The 22,773-nt window shown below is 48.2% G+C and overlaps 11 protein-coding genes across 11 annotated transcripts; 7 read left to right on the top strand and 4 right to left on the bottom strand.

Annotated features, from left to right (window-relative positions):
- Positions 1–763: 763 nt before the first annotated feature.
- N7455_001925 (uncharacterized protein) lies at positions 764–2,489 on the top strand (the record flags this gene model as incomplete). Its single annotated transcript, XM_040951941.2, has 2 exons — positions 764–809; positions 871–2,489. 2 exons carry the CDS (start codon positions 764–766, stop codon positions 2,487–2,489), a joined length of 1,665 nt encoding a protein of 554 aa, XP_040817945.2.
- A 799-nt stretch (positions 2,490–3,288) lies between these two features.
- Positions 3,289–4,348, top strand: N7455_001924 (DUF3431 domain-containing protein; the record flags this gene model as incomplete). Its single annotated transcript, XM_040951233.2, has 3 exons — positions 3,289–3,602; positions 3,659–4,228; positions 4,285–4,348. The coding sequence occupies 3 exons, from the start codon at positions 3,289–3,291 to the stop codon at positions 4,346–4,348; spliced, it is 948 nt and encodes a 315-aa protein (XP_040818036.2).
- Positions 4,349–4,732: 384 nt separating this feature from the next.
- On the bottom strand, positions 4,733–5,941 carry N7455_001923 (uncharacterized protein; the record flags this gene model as incomplete). Its single annotated transcript, XM_040951083.2, has 1 exon — positions 4,733–5,941. The coding sequence occupies one exon, from the start codon at positions 5,939–5,941 to the stop codon at positions 4,733–4,735; it is 1,209 nt and encodes a 402-aa protein (XP_040817534.2).
- Positions 5,942–6,153: 212 nt separating this feature from the next.
- On the bottom strand, positions 6,154–7,238 carry N7455_001922 (zinc-binding alcohol dehydrogenase family protein; the record flags this gene model as incomplete). Its single annotated transcript, XM_040951750.2, has 2 exons — positions 6,154–6,848; positions 6,902–7,238. 2 exons carry the CDS (start codon positions 7,236–7,238, stop codon positions 6,154–6,156), a joined length of 1,032 nt encoding a protein of 343 aa, XP_040818131.2.
- Positions 7,239–7,396: 158 nt separating this feature from the next.
- On the bottom strand, positions 7,397–8,842 carry N7455_001921 (LLM class flavin-dependent oxidoreductase; the record flags this gene model as incomplete). Its single annotated transcript, XM_040950953.2, has 1 exon — positions 7,397–8,842. The coding sequence occupies one exon, from the start codon at positions 8,840–8,842 to the stop codon at positions 7,397–7,399; it is 1,446 nt and encodes a 481-aa protein (XP_040818461.2).
- Positions 8,843–9,483: 641 nt separating this feature from the next.
- N7455_001920 (sodium:solute symporter family protein) lies at positions 9,484–11,807 on the top strand (the record flags this gene model as incomplete). The annotated part of the gene is made up of 4 exons (XM_040952022.2): positions 9,484–9,771; positions 9,822–10,083; positions 10,141–10,418; positions 10,491–11,807. The coding sequence occupies 4 exons, from the start codon at positions 9,484–9,486 to the stop codon at positions 11,805–11,807; spliced, it is 2,145 nt and encodes a 714-aa protein (XP_040817927.1).
- Positions 11,808–12,032: 225 nt separating this feature from the next.
- Positions 12,033–12,890, top strand: N7455_001919 (class I SAM-dependent methyltransferase; the record flags this gene model as incomplete). The annotated part of the gene is made up of 1 exon (XM_040951111.2): positions 12,033–12,890. The coding sequence occupies one exon, from the start codon at positions 12,033–12,035 to the stop codon at positions 12,888–12,890; it is 858 nt and encodes a 285-aa protein (XP_040818066.2).
- A 230-nt stretch (positions 12,891–13,120) lies between these two features.
- N7455_001918 (FAD-binding oxidoreductase) lies at positions 13,121–14,587 on the bottom strand (the record flags this gene model as incomplete). The annotated part of the gene is made up of 1 exon (XM_040951849.2): positions 13,121–14,587. One exon carries the CDS (start codon positions 14,585–14,587, stop codon positions 13,121–13,123), a length of 1,467 nt encoding a protein of 488 aa, XP_040818472.2.
- Positions 14,588–17,005: 2,418 nt separating this feature from the next.
- On the top strand, positions 17,006–17,982 carry N7455_001917 (uncharacterized protein; the record flags this gene model as incomplete). Its single annotated transcript, XM_040951587.2, has 2 exons — positions 17,006–17,286; positions 17,346–17,982. 2 exons carry the CDS (start codon positions 17,006–17,008, stop codon positions 17,980–17,982), a joined length of 918 nt encoding a protein of 305 aa, XP_040818374.2.
- Positions 17,983–18,438: 456 nt separating this feature from the next.
- On the top strand, positions 18,439–19,893 carry N7455_001916 (uncharacterized protein; the record flags this gene model as incomplete). Its single annotated transcript, XM_040951413.2, has 1 exon — positions 18,439–19,893. One exon carries the CDS (start codon positions 18,439–18,441, stop codon positions 19,891–19,893), a length of 1,455 nt encoding a protein of 484 aa, XP_040817955.2.
- Positions 19,894–21,009: 1,116 nt separating this feature from the next.
- On the top strand, positions 21,010–22,726 carry N7455_001915 (uncharacterized protein; the record flags this gene model as incomplete). The annotated part of the gene is made up of 3 exons (XM_040951994.2): positions 21,010–21,242; positions 21,297–22,265; positions 22,315–22,726. The coding sequence occupies 3 exons, from the start codon at positions 21,010–21,012 to the stop codon at positions 22,724–22,726; spliced, it is 1,614 nt and encodes a 537-aa protein (XP_040818563.2).
- Positions 22,727–22,773: the final 47 nt, after the last annotated feature.

The following is a 22,773-nucleotide window of genomic DNA, read 5'->3' as shown; positions in this document are numbered from 1 at the left end:
CGTTGCTTTTGTACTTTTGTTTGACTATTTTGGTTATCTATGGATGTACGGGTTAGAATAGGGTAGTTAGGGCTTTGGTTGGTTGGGGGATCTTGGTGCCTTGATTTTTGGCCAGCCATGCATGAATGAAGGTACTTGTTTGTTCAATAAGGAAGGATATTATACGCCAGATGCAATCAGCATCGTATGTTACTCAAAACGATCGTCTTTAGGCATCAGGTGTGGAGACGGTGGATCCGATGATCGTAGATGTCCCACTGATTTGCATGTTCATGCTTCTATACGGGGTACTTTGTGAACATGTACATCTTTTATGGATGTTTTTACCATATCACCATACCAATAGGCAAGAAAATTATTTAGCTCACCCGGGTGATGATGCAGATCGGGTTTGGTTACTGCTCACCTCCGAGGTCGAACCCCCTCATTTCGCTTATATCGGAGAATTTCCTGTTCCCATTGGGCAGAGAACTGCCTGGGTGGACTGTGCTTTTGCTATCAGAAGGCCTGTCGATTCCAATCGAGTCCATGTCTCAACCCTCTAGGCCAAGGACGCTTTTCTTTCTTTTCCTTTTTGCCAACAACGTTCCTTTGCTGGGCATTTCTTCTTTCCTTTCTTATCTCCCCCAAGCTTTTTGTTTTGTATCAAAGAATCTTAGACTGTCTATCTTATTACATACTACTGTATCTTTTGATCTCAAAACGAATCGCAGTACTCATATCCAACCCCTCTTTGTATATCCGAAATCTCATCTAACTCACCATGTCGGGGGTGGAGGTGATCGCGGTCGTAGCGTGTGTGGCAGCCAGTAAGACCATCCCCTCTCCTTTTATTGATAGCTGAGATTAACAAACCCTAATCGGCAACAGTCGTCTCCGCCTACAGCGATGGAGCGAGTATGTTCACTGCCATTAGGAAGAAATATCACGAGCGCCAGTCCACCCGGGAACTAGAACGGTCGCTCGCACGTGGCCGGACCGAGATTCAAACCCAGTTTGATCTACACAATCAAGAGCTTGGCTACCGATACGAGCGAGGTGACTCGATCGCTCGTGAGCATATGAAGGATATCATCATCACACTACAGGGGGCGTTGCTGAGGCACCTCCGAGAGGCGCAGGAGCAGGGGACCACTCCGGATCTGATGGCGTTGCAGATAGAGTCCGATCAGGGCCGTGTTCGCACGCTCGTCATTCTGGGGGACTTGTACCAGCGTCTCTCGAGGCCGTCGCCCGTTCCGCCGTCCGTTTCCATGTCCATCGACCCAAACTATCACACGATGAATTCGTATGGGCGTGGATATTCCCCTAATGGACCGGACAGGTATTGGCCACCTCACAGGTCGGAGATGGCATACCTCTCCGGCGGATATCCTGCCTCACCAGCCAGTTATTCACGAGGCCAGATCCTACCGGAGGATGTCTGCGCCTCGCCAACGGACACACTGGGAACATCGAGAGAGTATGGAACTTCGAGTCCAAAACCTCGCAGACGGTCATCAGGCTTTGGCTCAGTTGTGAGTAGTATGGGCGACTTGTTCTATCCCCGCCCAGGTCGCGGGAGAACACCATCGTTTCCATCGCCCACACCCGAGCCCGCATACATCCGACAAACCAGAGAACACACCGCAGTGTCGCCGTCGACATCAGAGCCCATTCCGGAATTCGATGTTAGACCAGCCACGCCGAGTATACCTAAGTCGCGACCAACCTCGATACCACACGACGTCTTAGGGGGGAACCCATGGAAGCACGAAAGCCTTATAGACTCGGACGACGAAGACGCCATCAGACATGCTCCAATGAAAGAAGAAAATTACCACCTCTCGCCCATCTCCGCACCCACGAAACTCCGGAACGATTCTCTCTCCGCAACCTCAACCGCCTCCACAGACTCCACCCCGTCAAACCCCTCCACCCGAAGTAGCACGGACCGACCAACCCAAGCAATCCGACCTCTCTGGCCACCTAGCGAAACGAACAACTACCTGGGTTTCTGCAAAGGCGCGTGGAAAGTACACACGGGATTCCGAGGATTCAAAATCTACTCCGAGCCCGGGACGGGATATTTTACGCAACAGTCATGGTTGCGGTGCAGGAAGTGCGCTTTTGAAGCACCCATGAGCCCGAAGAGTTCCAGCCACAACCCGCTATTCGAGGAAAGCGTGCGTACGCACAAAGTTAGCGGTGTCCGATATCGATTCGAGTTCTTGGCGAAATCCCACGTGCCTTGTAAGCGAGACGCGGCATTGCATTTTAATTCTAATGCTCCTCGCGGCACATTTTGCTGTGTCTTTTGTTGTGCGATGGCACAGGGGTCAACTCAGGTATATGGAAATCTGGATATCTTCATGGCGCATCTGGCGAAATATCACTGGGCGGTTGAGAGAGAAGCGTTAGCTGTGTTGCCTAGTATGCGGTGTGTGGTTGGTCGGATTGCGCCTGATTCGGAGTATTTTGATGTGAATATTTTGCCGCCGCGCGGCTGATGTCTTGGTTATTATGTAGCCTGGGGATGTCTTAGTATTTGGTGTCGGTTATACCTTTTTTCTTTCATTTTTATTTTTTTGGGTGTTGGGGTATATATTGAAAAATTGATCTGCAGTTAGTTAAAACACGGGAGGTCTCCCCTTGCGCGGCATGTGTATCATGTACAGGGTCCAATGGAGACATTGGTTTCAGGATTGTTGGTATTAAGGGTCTATCTACGTACTCTACGTACTCTCCGTACTCCGTACCACATCGAGTAAGCATTAATGTACCCCTGAAATAATTTGTTTTATGTCAAAATTAATTTAAAAATGACAAAATTAAAATTAAAAAATAAAATAAACTCAAGTAGATAGGCCGAGAATCATCAATCGCTCCAATCAAATTGCCCCAAATGTCCAAAAATGGATCAGAACCAGTACCAGAATGCAGCCCCCTCTCCCAAATAAGGAAAGCGCCAAATTCCCTTTCTTTTTTTTTTTTTGCCCTTCTTAAACATTTCTCTTCTTGGAGAAAGGACCTACCTCCTCCGCCTCTTATTATTACCTATCTCACCTATCTCAATTGATTCCATTCCTTCTCGAAGTCCTTCCTTCATCCCTTGACTCGGCACTTTCGTCATCTCGCGTTCAGAGTACGCGAGTGAAGTTTGTTCCCCCGGCCTCCACATGGGTCGGTGCTTATTACTTCACTAAGATTGCGTGTTCTGAGACACTGTCCTCTTCTCATCTTTCTCCTCTCACACTGCCAACCTCCCCCCTATACCATTTCCCTCGATTTCGATAACCACGTTATGCGATGAGGTTGTCAATCCGTGTTAGTGCCGCTGCCGCACTAATTATCCTCACTCTCGTCCTGGTCAACCGCAGTTTGAAGAGCAAAGGTGAATCACTTCATGATATATGGCACTTCGATACCGGATCCTTCCGCACATCCCTCCGACCAAAACCCCAATCTGATACGGGATCGCAACGGAAATGGCGGGTTGCATCGGATAATAAGCCCGCTCTGGTCTACCAGACCACCGAGATCGTGGTCCCCAACCAAGGTGCTATTGTGATGGCCAAGCGTAAGGAGGAAGATACTGCTTGGGTCGGAGCGGAACTAGCAGAGTGAGTGTGGCTCGATTGTGTTTCCAGCAGAAGACAGCCTAATTGAATATTTCCAGATGGCGCAGCGTCATTTACACCGTCGACGATACCAATGCCCCGACGCACACCCCGAAGAACAAGGGCCGCGAGGCTCTCCCCTATCTCCAATACCTGATCGATCACTACGACGACCTTCCTGACGTTGTGGTCTTCCTACACAGTCACCGCGACGGTGTAATCGCTGGCTGGCACATCGACACCATGGATTACAGCAATGTGGACTCGGTGCGCGCGTTACAGAAGGAATTTGTACAACAGGCAGGCTTTGTCAACTTGCGTTGCCAATTGAGCCCAGGATGTCCCTCTGCTATTCAACCATTCCGTCAACCCCCGAACCCCGAAAGCCAGGGCGAGGCACACTACGCTGCTGCCTGGAAAGAGCTGTTCCCCGGTGAGCCGGTGCCCCGCGAAATCGCCGCCCCGTGCTGCTCCCAGTTCGCCGTTTCCCGAGAGCAGATTCTCCAACGCCCCCACAGCGATTACCAGCGCATGTATAACTGGGTGATGAATAATGACCTGCCGGACGAGGCTACCTCCAACATCATGGAGTATTCATGGCACATCATTTTCGGCAAGGACCCTGTCTTGTAAGTCGTCCTGCAAGTGTATTAATTTATTTCCCCGCTAACATGTTTGATTGCAGCTGCCCTGATTTGTTCCAATGCTACGCAGATGTCTACGGCGAAGAAGTCATCTTTAACTACTGATCATCTCAAGTCATTCCTCTTATGCCCACAAGGGCCGATAGCTCTTGTATTTCCACCGGAATATGTTTCTTTATTACCCGGCACTTGCCGGAACTCCCTAGGGGAGAAATACCATGGTTACTGGGAAGACGCAGTGCCAATGCCATATGATGACTTGCTTCGATGTCAATTTTTTTTTATCTGTCAGAAGCAAATGTACAAAGACTGAAATGTGCCGAAATGGCTATCACAGTGATATCATCCGTCTCGCCTCGAGTTGCACGTCCAACTCACGGGCATGAGATACTTCTTTTCGTGCTACGGCACACATGTATATTTTATTTCATTCAAATCTTTTCCATGCACAATCACACACCGGGTAACTACTAGCTACCGCGTAGCTATCTATTCCTTGCTATTCCGCAGAACCATCTCCCTCGCTACCTCATCCCACCGATACATCCCCCCACTACCAACATTATAATGGTAATAATTATTGGTCCCGCCAGGAACAACAGCCCGGCGAAAGGTAATGTTAATCCGCCCCCTCGTCGCCTCCCCAGCCTTCCCCTTCCGCTTAGGAATACTATGTAACCAATTCGACTGGGTCGCCCCGCGCATAACAACCATATCGCCTGACCCAAGACTCATTTTGATTTGCTGCAGTGACACCGTACCAGAAGGCCTGGATCGAGGAGAAGAAACAGTATTCGAATTCGACGTCCCACCCGAAACCGCACAACTCGCCCGCGTCGCACTAGTACCACCCAGCCCGGAGATTGCATGTGCAGTACCAGGCACGTATCCACCCGCCGTCCGGTTCACAATTCCTCCGGGCACGAAAGGCTTATGCTTCATTAGAAATTCCCGCTCGCCGCCCAGCGACAGCGAGGCGATATTCGGCTCAGGTCCGAGGAAGCGCTCGTCATCGGAGTGGAATGCGATACTATCTTCGCCACTAGCGTAGTAATTCACCAAGCAGAAATTATAGCCGGGAGTTTTAGTATCTACATTTGTGTTTGCAGTTGCATTCGCTGCTTCAACCTGTCTCCGTAGGAGATCGAGACAAGCTGGGATTGGGCGTGGTGTGCACTGGTACTTTGTTTTCGGGATTGGAGTCTTGGTCTTGGTTTCTAGTAGAATAAGGCTGTTGGGGTTGTTGTCTTGTTCTTGGATGAATGTTGATGTCTCATCGACTCCGAAGACTGTTGTCCATCGTGGTGTGTTGATTTGTGTTTCGATGTCGCCCCGTCGTGCTGTGTACTGCACGCGGTAGAAGGGGAGTTCGCGACGCAGGAATTTAAATAGCTCGTTGGCTGTTGGGCGGGGGATGTACGGCTGGAACTGGAGGAGGTCCAGGTGTGGTTGGTTGTTTATTTCGCGCGGTGCGGTTGCTGGTGTTGCGTGTTCTAGACCTACTTCGATGTGGGAGGGGAGTTGGGCGATTGGGATTGGGTAGCTTGGGTGTTGGCTTGGGGGTTTGGTCTCTTCGATTGGGATATTGTTTGGTTTGGGGGTTGGGATTGCGGTGTTGGACTCGATGGGTTCGGTTTTGGGACGTTTTGGAGTGGTGTTTGATGGTTTGAAGAATGCGTCAAGCGTCCGTTTTGCCATTGTTGAATAAGAAGGTGTTGGGTGTTGGTAATTGGAATCGACGCAGTATGTTCACGTCGCGCGACTTGGAGAATTTATCGGTGATGTCATTTCGATCCCGATCTATATATCCCGATCCATACTTCCCGATCTGGCTTGGTATGGATTTTATAGTATCATTGCCAAGGTATTCATAGATTAACTCGAGATCGTTTGCTCGGATATAACTATGGCTAGACCCCCTCAGTCTCGGCAATTTTCACCACATATTTCACTGCAGATGCCTTACCAGCCTCCAGATCTTTCAACGCGTCCTCAATACCTCCCAGTCCACCTTTTCTCACTTCATACGGGTGGCCTGAGAACCAACCCTGTGCGAGACCTCGACCAATGAATTGGAAGAAAGCAGCTCCAAATTCCTTATCACCAAGAGCCTGGCCCTCAGCAGGGGGCATATGAACAGTCCCAACCATAGTTCGATGGATACTAATTTGATCCTTCACCTTATCAGCTTCCGCAGGTAGAATGACAGTGATCTTTCCAGGTGCATCGAGGGCAGCACCGAGTGTCAAATAGCTGCCCTTCTCGGTCACGGCATCGTATGCATGGTGAATGGGTGTCTCCTTGCCGATAGCCTTAATCCCCGCGTAGACAGCGTCATCGCCTTCACGATAATCAATGATCGTGTCTCCCTTTTCCCTACTGATCAACGTCTCGACAAAGGGAGCGCCTTTTCCCGCGACAGCGATGATAGGGTGGATATTCGATAGTTGAGCGAACTTGATGGCAAATGCGCCAACCGCCGAGGCACCGCCGTACACAACCAGAGGAGTGGGTTTATCGGCGGGAGCCCAGGGCAGAGGCAATTTCAGCGCTTGATATAGGCCCAATGCGGCAGTCATCGCAGCAAGGGGGATAGTAGCAGCCTCTGGTCAATAGGTTAGTTGCCTTTTGTGGTTATTAGGACGAAGGAATACATACCCTCGAAGCTCGTCTTCTCAGTGAGATGGAATGTCGTGTATTCCCATGCAATGGCGTATTCGCCATAACTTCCATGCGGGCTGCCCATCTGGTGGAACGCGGCCACTTTGTCTCCCTTGCGGAAGTTCCGGACTCCTTCTCCCACTGCCTCCACATACCCTGCGATATCGTCTCCCTGGTTAATGACTCTGTCTGGTTGCCATTTGGGGAGTTTCCAGTCCTTTGGGTTGGTACCCGACACCACTACCTGAATGAGGACTTGGCCAGGTTCGGGGGTGGGGATATCAACGTCCCGGATGATGGCCGAAATGGTCTTGTCAATAATGGCTTCTTTCATTTTGAAATCTGGGACTCGATGGTGGAAATCAAACAGATCAAGTTGATATTTATAGAGTGGATTGATTTGTAATGCGGCGGGGGCCCCGGATATAATTACTTATTCCCGTTGGTTACACGAATGTATTGTTTGATGCTTCCAAGGTTGTACATTAATACCTAGTTCCCCGTAGTCTGATACTGGGGAATGGTCTCCCCGGCCCGCCACTTGTACTTGCTTCCAGGATGATCCTCTGGCAAACGCTGCGATCCAATAAACACTTCACGAGCTGTAGCACCTTCTTTCTCAATTTCCTCTCGGAAAAGCCCTCTCCGTCGAAGTTCAGGTAATAAGAACTCAACAATATCTTCAAAAGTCCCGGGATTCACAATATGGGCAAGATTGAAACCATCCACGTCGGAGATCTCCACCCATTTTTCCAACTCATCTGCAACTGTCGTGGGACTGCCAACAATCTTGGCCTGTAGTCCGCCAACACTGATGTACTCTACAATCCTCCTTTTGGTCCATGGTAAGCTATCTGTACCTGGTACAGTAGCAGACCATCTCCGAACAATGGACTGGACCCGCGGCGAGTCGCTGAATCGGAAATCCTCATCATCAGCATAACCTGACAGGTCGATTCCGGTCCATCCACCGAACAAAGCTAGTGCACCTTCGTCATCGGCATATTGGAGATATTCCTCCCGTTTCGCCTTTGCTTCTTCATCTGTCGCTGCGACAATCACGTTGATACCCACGATGACTTTGATATGATTGGGATCACGACCTTGCTCCTTAGCAACATTTCGTACATTATCCACCGTCAAGCGAGTGCCTTCGGGAGTCTGACCACCGATGAATATTGCCTCGCCGTGCTTTCCACCAAATTGACCACCGGCCTCGGAGACACCGGCTTGGAACAGGAATGGCGTACGCTGTGGCGATGGCTCGCAGAAGTGAGGCCCAGGGACACTAAAGTATTTCCCTTTGTGATTAATCTCTCGCACAGCATCGCTAGCAATATATGTTCCGAGCTGTCGGTCGGCGAGCACGGCATCGTCTCGGAAACTTCCTTCCCAGAGCTTGTAGAGCACCTCGAGGTATTCGTCTGCTCTTGCGTATCGCTCATCATGAGGAATCTGCTCATCCAAGCCGTGGTTTCGGGCTGCGCTATCCAGATACGACGTGACAATATTCCATGCCACACGACCCTCGCTGAGGTGATCCACGGTAGAGAGTCGGCGTGCAAGCGCGTATGGTTTCTCGTATGTAACACTGGCAGTCACTCCGAAAATGAGGTTCTTTGTGACAGCGGACATAGCAGGAACAAGGTACAGTGGGTCATTGACGGGAAATTGTGCGCCTGATGCCAGCGCGGGCACAACATTGCCAGGGCCCTTGTACACATCGTACGCGCCCAGGGTGTCTGCAATGAACATGGCATGGAAACCGGCTTTGTCAAGCAACTGAGCTAGCTCGGTCCAGAATGAGAGTGATTTGTACTGGTCGGTCTTGTTTCTGGGGTGCTTCCATAGGCCGGGTGCCAAATGGCCCGGGGTATTCATGACGAAAGCATTGAGGATGATCTGCTTTTTGCTGGAGGTTGGTGTGCCTTCACTCATTTTGAACTATAATTCTTTGGATTTGCAGTGGATTTGAATAGTTACTGAGGTTTAAGTGCCGAGTTTTGCGCAACGGAAACCGCTTTGTATACATAGTGGGCGGAAATATACAGTAAGCGCTGTCACCACCGCACCACTGTTCTCGGAGGTTTATCTGCCATTCGTGATTGACATTCAACATTCGACATTTACGATGAATATTTTGAATCCCATATCGGCCGATAAATTAGCCTGGCGTGTGGGGTACGCAGTGACCCTTGTCGTTCGCGATTCCACGTCGTTTTATCGCAATCGAGGAGTCGAGGCACGCAATCCCAACCACAATCTCCCTCACAATCACATATCTTCGGCAATTACCACATGTTGAGCCTATTAGCTTTGTTTCAATCTTCCAATGACCATGTGTCTAGACTCTTTAGTCGCGTCTCTTCCACTCATTTCGTATAACGCAATTTCGGACATGGACGACGTGAGATATATCGTCCACATGGTAACTCTTATTGCTCCGCAATCCTTCAGAGGACACTAATTGGCTCCATATCTACAGGGACCAGGCTTGGCATTGAAGATATGATGGACCTCGCAGACAATAAATATTTCTCGGCCCTGCACATTTGGACTTGGCTTTACTTTGCCCAGACATGTCTAACACGGTAGATACGTCCAAGCTGGCCTTGATCCCTCAGGGGGCGGCCTATGGCCTTCTCATTGGCCTCAGTGTGGTCTTCTGTGGAGTCATTTTGATTGCCGTGAAGGTGCAGAAAGCGTATCTTGCTGAAGATTCTGGAAAATCGGAAATGTTCATGGTCGCCAATCGCTCCGTAGGGAGGGGATTGTGTGCATCCGCAGTCTTTAGTTCCTGGATGTGGATCAACGAGACAGTTTTGTGTGCGGCTATGACATATCGGTATGGTCTCGCAGTGCCTCTGGTATGTTCCCTTATTCCATCAAATGACCTTGCCCAACTGACGGGCTATAGTGGTGGGGATCTGGTCTATGCTTCCAAATTGCACTGATGGCGGCACTCGGCGTTATGGCCAAGATTCGTGTTCCATATGCCCATACATCGCTTGAAGTCGTTCGGATGCGCTATGGCAAGATTGGACACCTTGTGTTTATCGTGCTCAACCTCGTCAACAACGTCTTCGGTTGCGCCTCGATGATTATGACGGGCTCTCAGCTCATTCATGGTGTTTCTGGCATGCACTATGTGGCAGCAACTATCCTTGTTCCCCTCGGAGGTTCGTCTCATCTATTTTTAAAATTATAACGGGAATCATGAGCTAACCTCTTTATAGTTGTCCTCTATACAGCTGTGGGTGGCTTGAAGGCTACATTCTTGACGGACTTCTTGCACACAGCGATTGCACTCATTCTAATCATCTATTTCACGATCGCTGTTTTGACAAACTCTGCCGTCGGCGGACTGGGTGGCTTGTACGATAAAGTTATCGCAACAGCTGCGGATAATTATATCCCCAACAACTATCAAGGTTCACTTCTTACATTCAAGTCGAAGGACGCAATTATTTGGGGGCTGATTCTGAAGTTCGGAAACCTGGCACTTGTCGTCATGGTAAGTCAATTCCACAAAGGAACGGTGCAAGGCGTCTCGATGCCTTTTGCAAAGCTAACATATCGTCGGTAGGATACCGCATTTTGGCAAAAGTCCTTTGCGACAGAGGTTAAGGCAACAGTCCCAGGATACAACATCGCTGCATTGGCTGTCTTCGGTATCCCCTGGGGTCTGGGCACAGTTATCGGTTTGGCTACCAGGGCAATTCACGACACACCAATCTTTCCGACCTACCCCGGTCTGCTTACTGCCACTGAAGTCAGCTCGGGCATGGTGATGCCATACACCATCAAAGCACTGATCGGAGACAAAGGAATTATCGGGTTTTTCTTCCTTTTGTTCATGGCTCTGACAAGTACCGTTTCCTCCTCAATGATTGCTGTTAGTAGCATCTTGTCTTATGACATCTACAAGACATACCTCAACCCCAAAGCTACCGACAAGCAAATCGTGGGAGTGAGTCACTTGACTGTGGTTATCCACGGTGTCTTTATCACCGGCATTTCCATCGCTCTTAACTATGGAGGTGCAAACATGACATGGATCGGGTACCTGAGACCCATCATCTCTTGTCCAGGAATCATTCCTATGATCCTCACTTTGTTCTGGTCCCGGCAGACCCGGATAGCTGCAATCATCTCTCCTGTGCTTGGCTTCTTTTCAGGTCTCGCTGTCTGGTTGGCAACAACCAAATATATGTATGGCCACATCGACATCACCACCACTTCAAATCCCTATCCGGCACTATATGCAGCCATCGCTTCCTTCTTTACGCCGGCTCTTTATTCCGTTGTCCTGTCACTCTATAAACCTTATAAGTTCGACTGGAGGGTGTTCCTTCGAATCGAGCTGGCAGACCAAGCAGAAATCCAGTCGCCCTCAGACACAAGCACTTTGAACGAGAGCAGCGAGAGAGTCCACGCAAGTGATCTAAAGGGTGTCGATGGATCTGTCACACCGGTTGTCGATAGTCAACCAGAAAGTATCAACAACGACCCAGAGCAGGTTGGCGAAATCAGCGAAAAGAATACTACGAAGCAGACTTCGTCGCCATCTTCTGTGGAAATCAGCTTGGATGATATTCAGCACCCATTCGACGACGAAACGTTAAAAGAGCTGTACAGATGGCTCAAGATTGCTTGGTACATGTTCGGGGCTATTGTGCTGATCACGTTTGTTGCTTGGCCGCTTCCACTGTATCGCGATTATATCTTCACGAAATCATTCTTCGCAGGGTGGGTAGTTGTCGCCATCATCTGGCAGTTCGCTGCCTTTGGAGCGGTTGTGATTTTCCCACTTTATGACGGACGCCAGGATATTGCGATCGGCGCGAGGGGTATCTGGAAGAGTTCCAAACAGTATATCAGTAGAAGCAAGAAAGAGAACTAGATGCACAATTGGATTACTCAGGAATTAAATATGCTTGGCATGTGAAAACCTTGGAATAGAGCGGGGACCGGATTGAGAAATATGCAAAGCGGGTTATCCCGCTAGCTCTTCACGTATTTACGTAGTGGTTCTCTTTTATTCCCGTCACTTATCCCCCAAAGCCGGGCCACAAAGTGATACTTAATTACTTGTCGTTAGTGACATGCGAGTTTTAACCTCGTAAAAATGTCTGTCGAATCCCAAAATATTTACGACAACCCAGAGTTCTTCTCTGCGTACGGAGACCTCCCTCGATCCCAACATGGTCTGCTGGCCGCACCAGAATGGCCCATCCTGGAGAAAATGATCCTCAACTCTAAGTCATCCCCCATAGGGCCATTAGAAAACACCCTGAAAGGATCTCGGATTCTCGACCTAGGGTGTGGCTACGGCTGGTTCGTCTGCTGGGCTCGCGAGAAAGGCGCTGGTTATGTCAAAGGAGTCGATCTTTCCCAAAATATGATCAACCGAGCAAAGGAGTTCGAGGCTGAGACCAATCACCTGATGGTACCAGCCCCCACTACAGAAATTATTTTCGAAATTGATGACCTGGAGACTATAAACCTGAGTCAGCACCCTGAACAAGGACTGTATGATTTGGTTTATAGTTCCCTGGCATTTCACTACGTCGATGATATCGTACGACTCTTTCGTGAAATACACAGCTGTTTGAAAAAGGGCAGTAACCATGAGCGAAGGGGGAGATTCGTCTTCTATGTTGAACACCCTATCGTAACAGCCCCAGTCCATCCAGGGCCGGACTACAAGGTGATTCGGGAAGCAGGTGAAGACCAGAAAGTGTGGCCATTGAATTCTTACAGCCGCGAGGGCCTGCGCTTGACTAGCTGGCTGGGAGCAGAGGGAGTGAGAAAATATCATCGCACTGTTGAGACCTATGTCACAGCTTTGCTTGAGAATGGATTTGTGTTGACCGGATTGAAGGATTGGTGCCGTTCAAAAACGAATGTCGCAGGTCGACTAGAAGGGAACGTTGAAAGACCCTGTCCAAACTTTCTGATCATTTCCGCCGAGGTGAGGGAATGAGATCAGGGTGATATTGAGATAGCAACGTTACAATCTATCTGATGCAATCCCGTCGAACATTCTACCCTATTACCCCAAAATCGCATCGATGATGTGTTGTTCTCTTGCACTATAGTACGATGGGTCTAAAGAAGAATTTCCAAAGTCGAAGTATATATTGACGAGTTCCGTCTTCTGTACGGCAGTAACGTAAATCAGTGGTAACTAGAAAGGTATATAGCCCACTGCCTCTAATCAAATGACCAACCGCCCGTCTTGGCAGCAAAGAAGTTGTCTGGATCGTACTTCTTCTTGATCTCTTGTAATTTCCCATATGTAGAGAAGGTTGACAAAGGATGTTGGTCATAGTGTGCATCATTGATGAACAACGGAAGACCTTCGGCATTTGTTGTCGACGCAACCATATCACGGAAGCTAGATTGAATGGCATCATAGTCTGGCTGGCTCATTCCCGGCAGCGTTGTGATCAAATAATTCAACCAGAACCATGGGCCGTCGGGCATATCCATTGCATTTCCACCCTGTGCCCTGCTGGCGTCTGTCAAGCTTTTGGGGACAGGCTGAAAATCGAGCGAAAGGAGTAGGTATCTGCCTTTATTCGACTCCCCCCAGTTGCGCCACACATCTAGGGCATTCTTGTACTCATCATTATCGGCACGATGGACTCCAACACGAAAGACGTTGTTTCCACGTGAAGCCTCAGTGGCGATTGGAAGTGGCATGTCGGCTACCTCGGGGTAGGTCTTCAGGCCAGTAGTGTCGAGGAGATGGGGAATCTTTGTGAAGTTTGCGAACGCATCACCTGCGTCAGGGCCATCATACACTAGGAACATTATAATGGCCTCGTCTAGGTTTAGATTCAAATCCGGGGTGGACAGCTTCTCGTAAGTGCCGATAATGCTGGCTTTGGGGTCTGTGTTGTATCGGATGAAATTGCCAATTGCTTCAACGACAGTATCTTTCTGAGGAAAGGCGTAGATGATATTTCCTGCGAAGAATCGGCCAATAGGGCGACTCTGGACCGTGTACTTCGTTACAACACCATACGCATTTCCTCCACCGCCACGCGACGCAAAGAAGAGATCAGGATTGGAAGTGTTGGAGGCGATCACGATTCGGCCATCAGGAAGAACAATTTCAAGTTCCCTGAATGAATCACAGGCCATACCATATTGGGGAGAGAGATAGCTCATGCCACCACCCAGAGCGAGGCCGGTTCCCACCCCGGAGAGTCGAGCTCCAACCACCGTGCGGTTATAGACCACGAAGTAGTCGTATATATCTCCAAATACACCACCTGGTCCGTAAGTTGCCAGCGTTGTGTCTGGATCATATGACTTTTCCGAGAGGTCACTCAAGTTAATGAGCACGCCCTTGTCGGTTGACGAAAAGAATTTGTTAGGATTGTGCCCTCCTCCTTTAACCGCAAACCGGCTGCCGGCTGCTCGAATGGCCTGAAGAGTGACCGAAACATCCTCCGAGGATGAAGGATAGACGACACATGATGGTTTGTACGCATCCTGGGGCGTGCTCCAATACTCGGTGCTAGAGACATACTTCAAGCTAAGTTTGCTGGTGATGACTTTGGACGATCCCAGCTGCGATGTTATATTGGAACAAGCTGTTGGACCGGGATCGGTTGCCAATGAACCAACAGGCCCCAAAACGCCAACCAGCGCCAAGACGGACAATAGCATGACCGATATACTGAACAGTAATAAAGCTGCAACAAAAATCAGCAATGGATTCGATGGATCTGACAATAAAAAATTACCCAAATCAAGAAATCGAGGGCATACTTATACCTCCCTCAATTTAGGCGTGATAATATATACAAAGTGCTGCCTCGGCAGATATATACGACGCGAATACGATAAACGGTAGAAATACGATACATTCCGGTGATGAGCGTAAAAAAGACCAAAAAAGCGGTGATCTTAATCTTTCTGGGATGTCGATCAACGGCCGTTCTACCGTATAGCCAGGAAGCGGGGAAATATCCACGGGGACTACGCTGCTCAACACAACGATTGCTCGTTTGTGAAAAAAAAAGTGGGCAAGATATGCTAGACAATGCTGGGAACTTGGAGCTTTCTCAGGTTAGTTGATTAGCTTTGCGAGGCAGAAGCTACCAGGATATTACGTCTCTTCATCTATGGATGCTTTCATTGTCTCGGCGGATTCCAGGTTAGAACTAGAATGGGTTCGAAGAAGGACAGGTATGCTATCACTAAGATGCATCCGATGAGCTTTGCAACGAAGATTTGTGGGTCTCCAAAGTTGAAGAACTTTCTCAATTTCTTCGGAGGTTGGCCGTCGAGACGGCGAGATTTCATGTAATTTCATATTCAATTCATTGCATATCTTGTCCAAGCCAAACAATCCGTCAATAAGCCGAAGGTGTTGCCCAGTAAGTGATTCTGATGAGGCTAGATCCTAATCTCTCTGTTGAAAGGTGTTAGCGAGTTCCAAGTCGAGAATTTGAAGGCATAAGGGAACATACGATCAAAAGTTGTTCCTCGACTAGCGCGCTCCATGGAGTGAATTTTTGCCCCACTACAAAAAGAGTGAGAGGGAACAAGGAGAAAAAGGGCGGAGGTTGGAAGGTCATATCGAGGGGTTTGGGTGCTTTCAGGGTTGGTGTGTGGGGGAGAGGGCCAAGTAGGCTTGACCATTGTGCATCAGACATAAGCAATTATAAAGTTGCCATCTCCACTATCTTGAAGATATTATCCTGACTCTCGCTCAGCACCCGTGCTTTGAGCATGCATATGCAGTACAGTGCACGGCCCACCTAAACCATCCATCTCTGACAAATATTGCCTATACAGGAAAGGTGTACAGCTTCAATATCGTGAATATTTTGCTGATATCAACAGGTGGCAAGTCTATGTGGAAACCTGCCAACTGTTACGTCAAAGAAGTTTGGGGTGAACTTTAGCCTTGCAAGCAATGTGCTTGGCTGCGCGAAAGTTGTTGACCAAGCGTTTGCCAACTCCTTCCCCACAAACGCAGACTGTTTTTCAAACACCACAAAAATCTTTCGGGTTGATTAACCACATGGAATTGTCTTTTCGTCAGCATTCAGGCATCATAAACAGATTTGAGAGCTATGCAAATCGATCGTCTTCCGCGTTGATCATATGAAAAATCCTCCAGCGGCATCGAGGCTGTCGCCATGTCAACGAGATTATCGTCCTTCTATGTGTATCTGAGATCATTATTACATTAACGCATCAGAAACTCGCAATTGCTCACTACACCCCTAACAATGTGGGACATGCATGCCACGTCAGAACCCAAAGTTTCCAACCTCGTTCTTATCTCAGGGCTGAAAGCAACTAGAAACTCTAAACACAACATCTGGAGGTGACCCGCAATGTTAAAAAAGGGTGCTAACCGGGCAAGAACATCGCCCCATCTTGACCATAGTCAAATGTATATCGCGCTAATTCTCAGTCCGGCTGGGATAAACGAAATACCAATTTATACTACATCAACTGTGAACGCTATCATGGTCCTTTCTAAATTTACCCGTGAATGGCACACGCTGGAACGAGGTATGATGTACACGTACCATGATGACAAGCGACAACGCTAGGATGCCGGAGAAGAAGAGGCCGCCAAGGAAGTCCAGCGGGAAGAAGTCCCCTATGTGGGCCGCCAAGAAAGTCGAAATCTTCGCATTTGGCGGGTCCTTGTCGTAGTGAGATTTTTACAGCCGCACGGAGATGTGATACAGTCAGATTGTCAAAATATTCATTAAGCAATGGGGTTGTGGCATCCAGAGAGGCTTAGCCAGGAAGCTTAAGTAGGGCTACCCGATGCGCTAAGCCGAATCCAGTATGCAAGATGTGATTGAGCAGATGCGATTGGCCAATAATCTATTAGAGTGGAGTATCCGCAACGCTTACCCTATTCGAATAGGGCGGGAGGCTGTGATATCGAAATTAATTGCACTGCCTTATGAATAAATAGGAAAACGTCGCGAGCTGAGATGGTATCAGAATAGTTAAATAGCAGAAGGGGGGCCCATGAATTGAGGATAACACAAGCATCAATCACCTTTCTGTTCTCTTGATTTCAATACTCCCCATCCATTCTCACTTGCGATCATGGCCATCGATTATCGGCATGGGATCTCGATCCTCGAGGTCATCGTTTACTCTCCAACCTTATTTCTTGCTCTCTGGATGGCATTCCACCATGGGTTCGGCAAGAGCTCAGGGTGGTTCTTTTTTATCCTCTTTTGTCTTGCCCGAATTGTTGGCTCGGGATGCTATTTGGCCACCATTCACTATCCTTCCAATGTTAATCTATACATTGCATGGGCTGTTTGTACATCACTTGGACTATCGCCATTGATCTTGGCTTGCATTGGCCTTTTATCACGAGCGTGAGCAACACCTTTCCTCGCGATTGACTTGATGACTTGCAACTAACGACATTTCTTAGAAATGACTCCATTATGCGAAAGACCGGCAACCCTCTCCCTCAGATTATGTTCCGAGTTATTAGCATAATTTCACTAGTTGCAGTGATTTTGAGCATCGTCGGCGCAACTACGAACTCGAATATTGGCCAAGGCCTTGTTACCACAGAGTCGAAGGTTGGGCTGGTCCTTTACCTTGTTACCTGGATTGGTGTGTTCGGACTGTTCCTTCTGGTTTTGCAGCGGAATCAAAGTATCGAGGATGGGGAACATCGCCTGCTCCTGGCCGTGGGAATCTCTCTCCCCTTGATCCTCGTGCGATTGGTCTACTCTTTCGTCTATTCCTTTGGTCACAAGAGCGAATTCAATATGGTGTCAGGAAATGTCACAATTCAACTTGTGATGTCTGTCCTAGAAGAGATTGTGGTTGTTTTTGTGTGCCTGGGTATTGGTCTTACGCTTCAAGTTCGACCCACCGCAGACTACACGCAGCAGCCAAGTGTCTACAGTGGTGAAGAAGATACAGTGGAGCTAGAGGGTGGCCGTCTGCAGGGACAAACGCGTGAAAAGAGACGAGCCCAAAGACCCAAGCGTCGGGGTGGTCCCATTACGAGACTTGTAATGTATATCGTGGATGAGGTCAAGGATCGGAAGCAATGAATGATTGTATCGGCGGGGTCGTGGTCATATTTCTAATTGGAGCACTGGTACACGGATTTTGGAATTGGGGATTTGTATAGATAATGAAGGAGTGTGATAACTTTGGAATACATAAGATGAGTATTTGGTCCTGAAATCTCCCTGTCGTATCATAGACTTAGAACTCATGTATTTCTACTCTATGTAGAAGTATACCGGCTATGTAATTCATCCCCTCGTAATATTTCCCCTCTTGAGGTTTATTTTTTTTGCTTCTACGTCGAAATCTATATTTATTATTTCTATGATATTTCTATTGTTATTGTAATAGTTAAAAGACGCTGAAATGAGGATTGGAAAATGTATGACGTCAATCTTAACCAGAGAAAAGTCACACTAGACAAAAATGGCAGCCTGACAGAAAAGGAAATTGAAACCAGAAAATGAACCTCAACTCTCTCCACAACTCTTTCTCCAATGGATTACAACACAAGTTCCCCCTTTTTCGTTGCCCAGGAGACTCTCTGTTACTATCCAATCAGTACAATATACAACTCATGTCCGCGATATCTCTTCTATGCGCTTCTGCTCGCAACCTGTGTCACTCGATGGACAGGATGGGTCATGAATGTATTTTTAGGAACTGCAGCGGCATATGCAGGAACTGCGGCAATTCAAGCCTTCATTATGGTTTCGAGTTACCAGGCGCCCCAAGACCCTGGACCTGTCGATATTCCGTACGTGTCTGCCAACTCAAGCCTGCGAAATGAATTCCCTTCTCTGGTCACCGAAACAGACCATGTTGTGGTCTCGCCCGCATCACTTGAGCTCGACTCGGATGCTGTTCTTGCCATCGTTGTGACTGGCTATCTCGTATTTCTGCCTCTCCAATGTTGGTCCCGCATCCTAACTCACGATCGAGCACGGAACCTGCTCTTTTACCTTTGGCATGCCCTCATGCTGGCTGGCTCTATATGCGCCCTCGTCTATTCTGCAAAAATACAGAAAATTTCACCTCAGTACATGTTTTGCTTTCCTGATCTCGCGCCTTACAGCGACACATCAAATGACGGCTGGCAAGCCTCATGGAGAACATCGACGTGGAACGACAGTGTGTGGGATACATTTTCGAACATATCACGATGGAACCAACTAGGAGATATCTGCTTCAACCCCTGTTTCAATACAACTCAAATTTTACGAAAGCCAAGCTCATTGCATTCAGCCACCGCAGACGGGGACTTCCACGTCGCTACCTCCCATAGCTTCTGGAAAAAGGTCATTTACTCGCATGGATACATCTACAGTCTGATCATTCTCTGTCTAATCCTAAATTGCCTCCTCCTAACTTACCGGTTCCTACCTTATCGATCACGGATCCCATCAGCGCAGATCATGGTTATCTGGAAAGAACGGAAGACTATCTGGCAAAGTTTCAAAGACGAAGTTAGCTATGCCATCAAGTTACCAACAAACTTGGATAACAACGAAGAAGACCCTGGACCGGCAAACAACAAGACCTCTGTCTGGCACCGAATGCGACAGATACTCAGCCGTCGTTTCATCAGGTCGTTTCTCCATGTGCTTGTTGACGTTGCAATCCTTTTTGGCATACTATTCAGTATGATAGTCAGTCCGTTTACCATCGTTGCCTTCGTCGTTTGGATAGAGATCCAAATCTACAATGACGGACCGTCAGAGGAGACTCCGAGCCAGGTTGGTCAGTGGGCGTACCTCACGTCTCTCGCGCTGCTCTTAATTTCAGCTGCAATTTTGAAGCTCAAATATCGGCTCGCTTCGTCAGCTGAGTTAGAACGTGAGATTGTTACAGTGAAACAACACCTGGGGAACTTGGAGAAAATGAAGGAGGCACGATCGGGATCTGCGTCGATTGAACTCTCAACTATGACAGGTCACAGCAAGGCAAACTAGAAGACCCAAATGAAATGATTCACATCTCGCTTTCTTGGAGGTGCCCTTCCAAGTACTTCCTCCCACGTAGATTGAAATAGGGAGAGCTGGCTGATACGGGTGAATACACTGGGGTAATGGACTGCCAGCTTCTTTGTCAATGGTCGATTGTCATGCTTACATTGTTCATTACGCGTAATCCACCATATCCCATACCTATTGCGGACTGACAGCATTAAACTTGTTGACAGATGTAAAGGGGTGGGGACTAGAAAGGATACTGTAGGAGCTGTGATATCAGAACTATGGAATTAAAGCAAGTAATGTACCAGGCACAGGTATACCAGGCGAATTTTAGACCATAGCGATCAACGGAGATTACATTCTATGGTGGCCTGCATATCCAGGCCAGGCGAGGGTAGGTAGCCCTAATTGATTCTGGGCTGTTTTCACTAGACCAAAGGGTATAAGGCATGATGCAGGACCCGGCTTCTTCTCAATACTTCCATTCAACCAGCCCGTTCAGTCTCCTGGTGGCATAGTCTCCATCCTGAACCTGAAATGCTCATTCTCTCAAGATTCGTCCAGAGGCAGGATTGCTTTTAATATAAATAGAAAACGGAGGTGATCCTTGAAAATGCCTCTAGTGTCGCTAGTTGGCGACATAATGGTCTATTGTGACTGCTTGTACGGAGTATATATGGCGGACAGTTGAGTCAACCACATGATCACAGAGTAGCGGGAAGCCATGGATTACCCCAGCTACCTCGAAGCGATAGTCTCCTTTTGCGCGATGATCACTTGGCAACCGTGCGGGGAACGCCTCGTAGCCAAATTAGGATCAAGAAACCACCCGGTTATCCTTGTTAGTGACACATTGCAGGTCAGTGCTGAGAAAATACCCAAAAGCAAGAAGTTCGATTCGAGGACATCGTCGCATTATTTACATATTGCATACGATATGGATAGATTCTACATTAATATACCTTGCTCGCCCCCCTTTTTAAGGTTGGTATACGGGTTTCTTTGTTCTACCATTTTTGTAGGGGTCATTCTATATCAGATATAAGACAAAGAAATTCCCCTTTCATCCCCCTTGCCACCCCCCCTTGTCATCGTCTCTAAGAATCTTACATTATGATTCTCACAGAGACACAATCTACCAAAAAGTCCAATGAGGGTGGTGTGAATGCCGTTGATCACACGAATGGAATTGAGACAGGCGGAAAGACATCACACACACCACTCTGGCAATCGATCAAGAAATTCCCCAGAATCGTGGGCTATTGTCTCGCGCTAAGCTCAGCAATCCTTCTCTATGGATATGACCTTGTCATTGTGGGGACAGTGGCTGCAATGCCTCAATTCCAGTAAATAACAATCCCCCCAAAATGTTAGAAAGCGTCGCTGCTAACACTTGAGAGACTTGTTTTCGGCCAGGAACTCAATGGAAAGTATATTATTCCTTCAATGTGGCTTTCCCTCTGGAACGTCTCTAGTTGCATCGGCTTGATGTTCGGCTCCATCCTCGGTGGTTACTATCAAGATCGTCGTGGGCGTCGGATTACGCTCGCTATAGGCAGTTTCTTATCTACCATTGCCGTCGCGATATGCTACATCTCTGATCTACCAGACGGAATGGAAACTCGTCGAGGAGTATTCTTCGCCGGTAAACTGTTCCAGGGAATCTGCATTGGCATTCTTCTCTGTGTTACACAGACGTACATGTCCGAGGTACTCCCTGTTGTTCTCCGAGGACCGATCATAGCATTCTATCCGATCTTCACGCTTCTCGGACAACTGGTTGGCTCTATCGTGGTTTATACTTCGCTCAAGCATACAGGCGCACAATCCTATCGGATTTGCTTTGCGTCGCAATGGCCGTTCTCAGCCGTCCCATTTGTTCTCGCAATATTTTTACCAGAGAGTCCAACCTGGCTGCTGAGAAAGGGGAAAACGGACAAAGCTCTCGAGGCACAAAAAAAACTTGATACGAATCTTGTCAACTCGCAATCTGTAATCGACGAGTTACAAGCGTCAATTTCAGCAGAGGATGAGGATAGCGCAACCCATACATATGCGGACTGCTTCCGAGGAGTCAACATGCGCAGAACTTTGGTCGTAGCTTTTGCAAACGTCATACCCCAGATGTTCGGGCTTCAGCTGCTGGCAAATGCCTCGTACTTTATGCAGATCGTGGGCATGAGTTCATCTAACAGCTTGATATTCTTGATCTTGGGTATTGGACTGGGCCTAATTGCGAATATTATAAGTCTGTGGGCACTCAATGCCTTTGGCAGAAGATTTCTCATTCTACTCACTCTGGGTATTGTTATGGTTCTATGGTTGGCGATAGGAATCGCAGGGATCTTCAAGGGAACTGTGATGATATGGTAAGACACTATATTGGACCTCTAGGACGAGGAGCTAACTTGGCATTAGGTATACAGCGGTTAGCTTGATGGTTATTACTATGGTCTCTGGTTTCGGATCGTGGCCTGCGTCTCATGTCGTCGCCGCCGAGGCGTCCTCGCTGCAACTCCGAGCCAAGACCCAAGGTATTGGGTGGTTTACAAGCGGTGTCGGAACTGCAGTATTCGCCATCATCTTGCCGTATATCTACAACGCAGACCAAGGAAACTTGAGGGCGAAAACAGGGTTCGTGATGGCAGGATTCGCCGCTGTTGCAGTCGTTGTAGTGTGGATGGCTATCCCAGAGATGAAAGGGCGGACACCAATGGAGATTGATCGCATGTTCTCGTTGAGGTTGCGGACTCGGGAATTCAAAGGTTGGCATAGCGATGTGACTCTCAGGGCCGAAACAGACGACACTCACCCGCCCGTGAAAGCATGATTGTTCTTTGCACAAATTGTTGAGGATATAAAGCGTGACCGAGAATA

This window comes from Penicillium solitum, assembly GCF_028829755.1.
Source record: "Penicillium solitum strain IBT 25940 chromosome Unknown utg000001l_segment0_segment0, whole genome shotgun sequence".
Taxonomy (NCBI): Eukaryota; Fungi; Ascomycota; class Eurotiomycetes; order Eurotiales; family Aspergillaceae; genus Penicillium; species Penicillium solitum.
The sequence above is the reverse complement of the archived record's forward strand: the minus strand, read 5'-3'. Positions and strand labels throughout refer to the sequence as shown.